Source organism: Takifugu flavidus, chromosome 15 (genome assembly GCF_003711565.1).
Source record: "Takifugu flavidus isolate HTHZ2018 chromosome 15, ASM371156v2, whole genome shotgun sequence".
Lineage (NCBI taxonomy): Eukaryota > Metazoa > Chordata > Actinopteri > Tetraodontiformes > Tetraodontidae > Takifugu > Takifugu flavidus.
Genome location: NC_079534.1, coordinates 10666168 through 10673707, shown reverse-complemented (window position 1 = coordinate 10673707; position 7540 = coordinate 10666168). Strand labels below are relative to the sequence as shown.

Here is a 7540-nt window from a genome sequence, read left to right as displayed (position 1 = left end):
GAAATCACGAATTAGCTCCTTGTCCAGGATGTGACGTGCCGGTACCCAGGACCTCTCCTCAGGTCCGTAACCCTCCCAGTCGACCAGGTATTGGAGACCCCTGCCGCGGGGTCTGGAGTGCAGGAGCCGACTGACAGTGTATGCCGGGCCCCCCATCCACTAGCAGTGGGGGAGGTGGGAGCGAGCAGAACAGAATAGTCGGAGACAGGCAAGGTTGAGATCGGGCAGAAGGCATACAGAGTTTACAGGAGAGCACACTAAACAGAATGGTCAGGAACAGGCAAGGTCGGAACCGGGCAGGCAGGCAAACAGGAATACGCTGGAAAGTCATCGGAAACGAATAACGATCTGGCAGGGAGCAGGTGTGCCTCCAGGGATTAAGAAGAGTGCTTATTAGAGTCCTGATGCACAACAGGGCGAAGCGGCTCACGGGCATGATTGCCCGCAGCTGTGACACTTATGTTGTAAAGGCAGTCCTTCCAGGATCTCAAGAACCAGTGAGGTAATAATAATAAATAAATTGGAGTGTCATCAGCATAAAATGCAAAAAAACTCCATCTGTCTTTCTAATGTGGCCCGTAAAGGGCGTAAATCTCATCAGTCCCAAGGCCGGCCCCTGAGGAACACCATATCTGACATTTATCTTAATATAGACCTTCTACAGATGAATGAGAAAGGAAGATGGTGAATATTTAAGATAGTTAAATGTTTCTGATCAAATTGATGATCCAATAAAAGCATGCTAACTAATGAACCAATAAAAGCATGCTAACTCGTGCTGAAGCGACACTGCCTGGAAACTGGCGCGAGCATCAGATATGAAGGTGTGACTCATATTAGCATGTTCTGATCCAATGGATGAACCATGAGTTAGCATGCTTTTATTGGTTCATCCATTGGATCAGAACATGCTAATATGAGTCGCATCTTCATATCTGCTGCTTGCGCCGGTTTCCAGGCTGTGTCGCTTCAGTCTGTGCTGCTGCATCAAAAAGCACGATGAAGGATGCAGCGACCCGGCGCACCGGCTCAGAGGAAGGAAGAGAATGGCAAATTTTGACAGCTTTGCAGGGCTGCAGTCGGCCCAGAGGTACAGGTACAAGCAGGTACACAGCCATGACAACTCATCACTAACCATAACATCAAACTTTTCTCCTCACAGACAGCTGCGGTGTCACTACCAGTAAAGTTCTGGCCAGGGGATTTTCTGAGGACACTTCGCACGTTCTCCCTTTTTAACTGGAGCTCCTGCTGCTCCGCGTTGTCGAGCATTTGGTGGAGACGGGCCACGTTCCTGACTATTTACATTTTGCCTCTGAGAAGAGAGATAACAGGTGGCAAAGCACAAACAGAGACAGAGGAGTGATAAAAGAAAATAAGAGAGGAAGTGAGAATGGATACAAGGGCAAAGGGCCGAGGAGGATGAATGCGGCGGGGAAAATGGGTGTTGAAGTTAAGAGAAGTAAGGAGAGAGCAGAGGAAACCAATAAACCAATACAGCTTAGCCTAGCATAAACTGGTGATTGTGCACATCTCCTCCATCCCACCCAAGATCATTACGGACTCTTAAAGTCCTCCTGACACAACAAAGAGCCGAATTGTATTAAAATGTCTTCAATAGACATTTATGACATTAGGTTAGCGCGACTGTAGCACTGATGCTAATCCCGTCTAATCTTAACCTACTGAAGACCCCTCGCCGCTGCTTCTGTAATGATGATCAAAGTGTCGATTTAAAGCACAGTGATTCAAGGAAAATTACATTATTTACTTGAAATTGATGCGACAGTTCAACTCAATCATGTTCTAGGTGGCAGTCCGAACAGAAACTAGCGTAAAGTTTAGCAAGTTTTTGCTTACGTATCACAGGAAAACACATGAAACACTATGGTTTTTAAATAATTTTTAGTGATATTGCAAAGGTACCTGTATGAAACCGGCTAAATCGTCAGTTTGGTGCTCAGGCCTGAAACATTCCCAGATCATCTATCTTGATGGAAAGAAATCTGAGCAGGGAAGGAGGAGGGGGAAGGGAAGATGAACGCCCGTCAAGGAGCAGAATCAGGCCCGGACGAGATGTCAGGAACTCACCAACCGGCTGGTGATAAAAATCACGCCGTCCTCGCACGAAGGCATGTTCGGATATCAGCGCTTCTGTCAGCCTCGGGGCTTAAACGGGATTTACGCTGAACAAATCTGTCGTTCTCTCAGCTCCCAGCGTCAAACCGTTGGTTTTTTTTAGCGCCATAAAAGTCAGCGATGAGAGATGAGGCTGCTCAGAGAGGCTTCTCTGCGTTTATTTGCAGCTCTGTTTGTAATGTGCTTCGCATTGGGGGGGGTGGATTATGAGATACCCCCCAGAACGGGGCGTGAAGCCGCTCACCTGGATCCAAGAAGCAGCAGAAGTTGGTGTTGAGACGGCAGGAATTTGCTGACTCTCCTCCAGCGCCTAAATAAATAAGTTCAGATTCATTCATATTCAGGCGGAATCAACACCGGAGACGTTTGCTAGTGTTATTGTTGCCTGGGTGAAAAATGCAATCTCCACCAGCAGCAGAACGGCAGAATAATGAGATTAAGCAACGGCATAATAACACGCAGAACATGGAAACAACCACATATTTGTTGCTCCTGATGTGTTCCCAGGCCGTCTGTGCGTGCACTAAAACTCCCCTCCTCCCTTCTCTTTCCTCCTGCAGGATCACCCTGAACGGGATGAAGGTGTCCCGACCAGACGTCCGCATCGGCCGCTTCAGGATGATCAAACACGAGAGAGACAAACACAACGAGCCCAACCCGCAAAGGTACCGCAGCTCCGCCCCCCTCGGGGCCTCCTCGGCGCCGCCGCTCTCGCGCGCTTTTTCCCCCAAAATCTGTCATCTTTGTTTGCCAGAATGATGGCAGCGCGCTGCTGCAGGGAGCACGCTATCAATAACCTTTATTATTAGCGGTAGCAGCAGAGAACTGCGGTGAAATATGAGCGGCACAGGAGGAAGTTTTAGTGTGATTCATCAGTCACCCACACGACTTCAAGCACCCCCGAGTTTGGGGATAAATATTAATTTACTAAAGGTGATTTGAGCTGATGGCGCTTAGACATAGCCAGCGCTAATGTCTGGAAATCAGTGGACATTATTAATCTCACTTCAGCCCTTTTTTTTTAGATTTTGGGAGTTCAGAGTCATTAAGGGCATTTTGCACCACAGGAACTGTTCCGAGAAAAGGCGCAGCCGGAAAAATGGAGAAAATTGTTCTGGGAAGAAACCATCAAGGATGCAGCTAGTTTGGGCCGGTTTGCTCCCACGGGTTTTGTTAGTTCCACTTCTGGTAAAATAGCTGTTTAGTTAGACACAGGTTTAAAAAGTGAACAGAAAAGTTGTTATTAGCTTGCTAACATTAGCATTCGCCAGCATAACTGATCTTTGGACGAGCTATGGCTCAACTTTGACAGATTTATTCGGCGTCTGTCCACATGTGCTCATAAAACAGACCAGAACTCAGTGGGTCTGAGCTCATTTCTGCCCCCAAACAGTTTTTCTGTGGTGTTTTTTAAAAGTTTTCCACCATCCAGTATTTTCTGTCAACCATGCAGCTTTTTTTTGCATTGTTCTCACTGTTATTAACACAGTGCCTGAAATATTCTCATTCCTCCCTCATAAGCTGTAAATTATGCATTATTTAGTTTTCCCCCATTATTTATTTATTTGACATGCCCTTCTGCCTCCGCTATTCCTCCACCATTAGCATCAAGCTACCTCGAGAGTAGTTTTCTGGTAAAAAAAAAAGTGTGATAACTATGCAGTAAATAAACATTATGAGGGTTTCAAAGACAATTACAAAGATGCCATAAGAATTTTCCAGCTGTCAGGGAGATTCATGTGGCGATGAAACAAAAAAACGCCATCTTAAGTGCACCGTCTTCCTCTTCATCATATTTCAAACCGTCAAAACGTTTCGACTAAAGCGAAGGCCGCCTGTCAGGGACACGGCCAAGCGGCTTATACGTTGTTCTTTGGCTCGTTAGAAGGCTTCTCTGACGAACGTGCGAAGCGGCGTCCTGCGTGAACGTGTGATGGATGAGACCCAATATGCAGAGATGAGCCGTCCCAGACACATTAATCACCAGGAGTGTAGTACCTCGCATTAAGCTGCTTAAACGTGGATTATCACTGTTTATTCTTGTCTAAGAGGCCCCTGTTTTCACGGCCGGATGGTCTGGGAAACGTCGCCTCTCGGCATGAAAATCGATAACCGGCGTAGCTGGAGAGGGTGAGGATGTAGCAACGGCGTCCCCACCTCTGGTGCGGTTGTAGTCCGGCCTGGTCTTATGAACATTCCAGCTCACAGAGGCCTGGATGCGTTTTCTAAGAAGATTAAATATGCAGGCGGCGGCGAAGTTCAGTATGAAAGTGGCATCCAAGTGGTGACGAGTTTGATTTAGCGTAAACACGTTTTCAATCTCTTTGTGCATAAAATATCCGTGCTAAAGTTTCTCTATTGCTCCGGACACTTTAAAGAAGTTCCTCGGAGCCGATGACTCCAACCGTGTCTGCCGCCTTCCATCATACTGTTATCATGTTAAAACAGCGCAGCGAAAGGGTACAGCTGGTATTAAAAACTGCACAATGAAACCATCTATTTTGTTTCAGTGGGGAGGAAAACACCCACACTGCTCTGTACTGGAAAGATAAAACCTAAATTAGGCTTTTAGATCCTTTTATTGGCCCTTTTTCAGTTTTCCATTTGTGGATTCTACCTGTTTTGCATGTGCCAGTGTGGAATTTCAGCTAATTTCAGCCGTATTTGGCTTCATAAAGATAGCAAAGTATCCTTGAGTGGAGTTTATGTCATTATGTCATTAGGAGCCTAAAAACCTTGTGACCTCCATTATAAATATTTGAATTTAGAGTTTTTCCCACATAAAAGCCAGCGCTAAATGTACAGCACAATCTCCACTTCCTGTTTTTCTCCCTTTTTAGCCCGTCCAACTTCCTCAATATGAGGTGACACCGACAGAGACGCTGTTTGAAAAAAGGTGCCGTTTGGGCTCAGGGTAATCTGAAACGGGTGAAAGGAGGGACGGGGGGAGAGGTGGATTTTGTTGCTCCCTTAAGCACTTAAATGACTTTAAGGGGAACTGTAAATGGAGCTCATTTGATCTGCTTCTTCCTTTTTTTTTCCTGCAAGGAAGTTGATGCAGGGGTCATCTGGCACCTGTAGCATTTGTGATATTATTGCACAATTCAGCGTATATTTAGTTGCCACCCTCTTGAGCACATTTAAGCATGTTATGATAAATGTTAGCTGTTTGTTGCCTGCTTCTTAATGCTTCTTAATGTCTGCCTGGATTTCCTGGCAATAGTTTTGTCTTTCGACACAGTGACAGTTGGACGATAGGTTGCTACAATGCTAATTCTAACAGCCTTTCTGAAGTAGGCTTAGCATGAGTTTAGAGTGCCTAGATTTGGTTTCGCTGTAATAAACCCAACAACAACCTTCAGGCGGGCATTGTCTTTGACCCTTTCCCTGAAATTCCCAGATAACCAGCGGTTTTGAGGCCTGCATTTGTGTTGATTCAGATAAACATTGCGAGAGAGTTTACCTGATGCACTTAATGTCCGCCAGTTACCTTCAGGGACGCATCGCCCCGACTGGTTGATGGATGTTGACCGCGTCCGCTGAATTCATACGCGATACATTCACGCTTTCACTCGAAGATCCTCTCGCTCACACAGGAGTCCATTTTGTGCTCCGGCCTGGAGACGTTGCTCTGGCATAGCAATGAGATATTGGGCCAGAGGAAGTAAGAAAGAGGCACATTCATCACAGGTCTGGAGTGTTTATGCGCGCACGCACGCACACACACGCACACACACACACACACAGGCACACACAGCATATCTCCAGTGCCACAGGATGATAACATTAATAGAATACTAAGCATTGTTACTGAAGCTAATTCATTTCTGATCTGTGACTTTCTTTGCTCTCTTTCTCTCGTGTGTGTGTGCCCGCGTGCGTGCGTGTGTGTATGCGTGTGTGTGATTCCCCTCATGGTATATTTGAGAATAATTGTGAGCAACCGTCTAACCAGCCCCTTTAACTTTAATTGCCGTTTTTCTAATTAACACGTTCCGGCTCAGGTTACATTAAAGCAGACAAGGTGTTTCTGTAACTATGATACAAAATCCAAGGCACACAGCTACTAGCTAAACTAGCTATAGGTGTTGTTTTTCTTATACCGCTTGGCTTTTTTTTTGACGAGAATTAGTCGGTCAGAATGTGTCGGGTTGCTCGAGGGTCAAGCGTTTGGTTGTTGTCGTGATGGTAAAGTCAGGTCGTCCTCCGGGATTCGGTGTCTTCATCTGCATCACTGTTGCCGTGATGCTGCCACAACCATCTTCATGCGCAGATGGTGTGTGTGTGTGTGTGTGGTGATGGAACTGTTGAATTATCTTACCAGCATCTTAAAATGATAGGAAAACTACCTGCAGTAAAAGGTGTGTATTACGGTGCAGCAGATAGTTTTAGCACCTCTATTGAAAAGCTTGTGTTGATGAAAGAGGCACGTGATCCGTACGTATAAGTGAGGTCTTGATTTAAATAAAGGTGTTTACGGAATGATTGTGTCTGCCTGTGAATCAACTTCGCCCTCTCGAGGAGCTGGCAAAATGATCCAAGTTTTTGGGATTCTGGCAATTATTTCAAAATGATGCAAATACATTAATAATTGTACATCTGATCTGGAAACGCTAGCGGGGGCGTCAAGTGTTTGATGCTGCTAAACATCTGGTCTAATCTGATGACCAGGGAGCCTTTTTTTTTGGCTCATCAGACTGAAGAAGCTTCTTCCCATCGACCTTCAAATCTCAAATCTTCTCTTTGTACTGCATTACACTCAACACTCCAATAGACGCACGATTGCTTCAGTCCAGCCATAACTTGACAACTAAACGCTCATGTAAACAGATAATGCGACGGGAAATCAATATGCTCTGGCCTGTATTCGCCACAGTCGGGCTTAAACAGACCGCCAGTGTGAGCAAAGCTCCACCAAGATATCGCTACCTAGTGTTGAGGAGGACTCCTTCCCGCCAGGTATCCCACTTTCTCCGTTGCATTTAAACGCTCCATTAAACTGCGTGTAAATGTACCGACTTATTTAATAGGAGCTATATGATGCTACAAGCTAGGAGAGAAAAATTGCAGCCAATGATCCAACAACGAAAGAAACATGATTAGAATGAGAGTACCACTGTTGTATCCAGGAGTTCAATCATAGATAACAATATTTCCTGGCCTCATTACTAACCGAATGCGTCTGTGCTCTACATGCAAGCGGCGATGTGTTAATTAGCTGTTTCACAGGAGCGTTAGCTAGCAGAAATCCTGTCTCCAGTTAAGCTAGTCTTCGAGGAAAGGTTCAAAGAAAACAATGTGGCATTTTTAGAATGTTTAGCTCTTCCTTGGAGACATCCCTACACAAATGGGCCATCTTAGAATATCTGACCCCCGAAGAGTAGAATGAGCTGTTGTTGAG

At 45.6% G+C, this 7540-nt stretch overlaps 1 protein-coding gene and 1 long non-coding RNA gene across 2 annotated transcripts in view; one reads left to right on the top strand and one right to left on the bottom strand.

The window, feature by feature from the left end:
* Window positions 1–2519, bottom strand: part of LOC130538488 (uncharacterized) — a 3059-nt gene extending 540 nt beyond the window's left edge. Inside the window, exon 1 of the long non-coding RNA XR_008953896.1 lies at window positions 2384–2519. This is a non-coding gene — a long non-coding RNA (uncharacterized LOC130538488). The remainder of the gene's footprint in view (window positions 1–2383) is intronic.
* Window positions 1–7540, top strand: part of b4galt2 (UDP-Gal:betaGlcNAc beta 1,4- galactosyltransferase, polypeptide 2) — a 98422-nt gene that overhangs the window by 87262 nt on the left and 3620 nt on the right. Inside the window, exon 7 of the mRNA XM_057056124.1 lies at window positions 2700–2804. Within this exon, the coding sequence (XP_056912104.1) occupies window positions 2700–2804 (105 nt within the window). The remainder of the gene's footprint in view (window positions 1–2699; window positions 2805–7540) is intronic.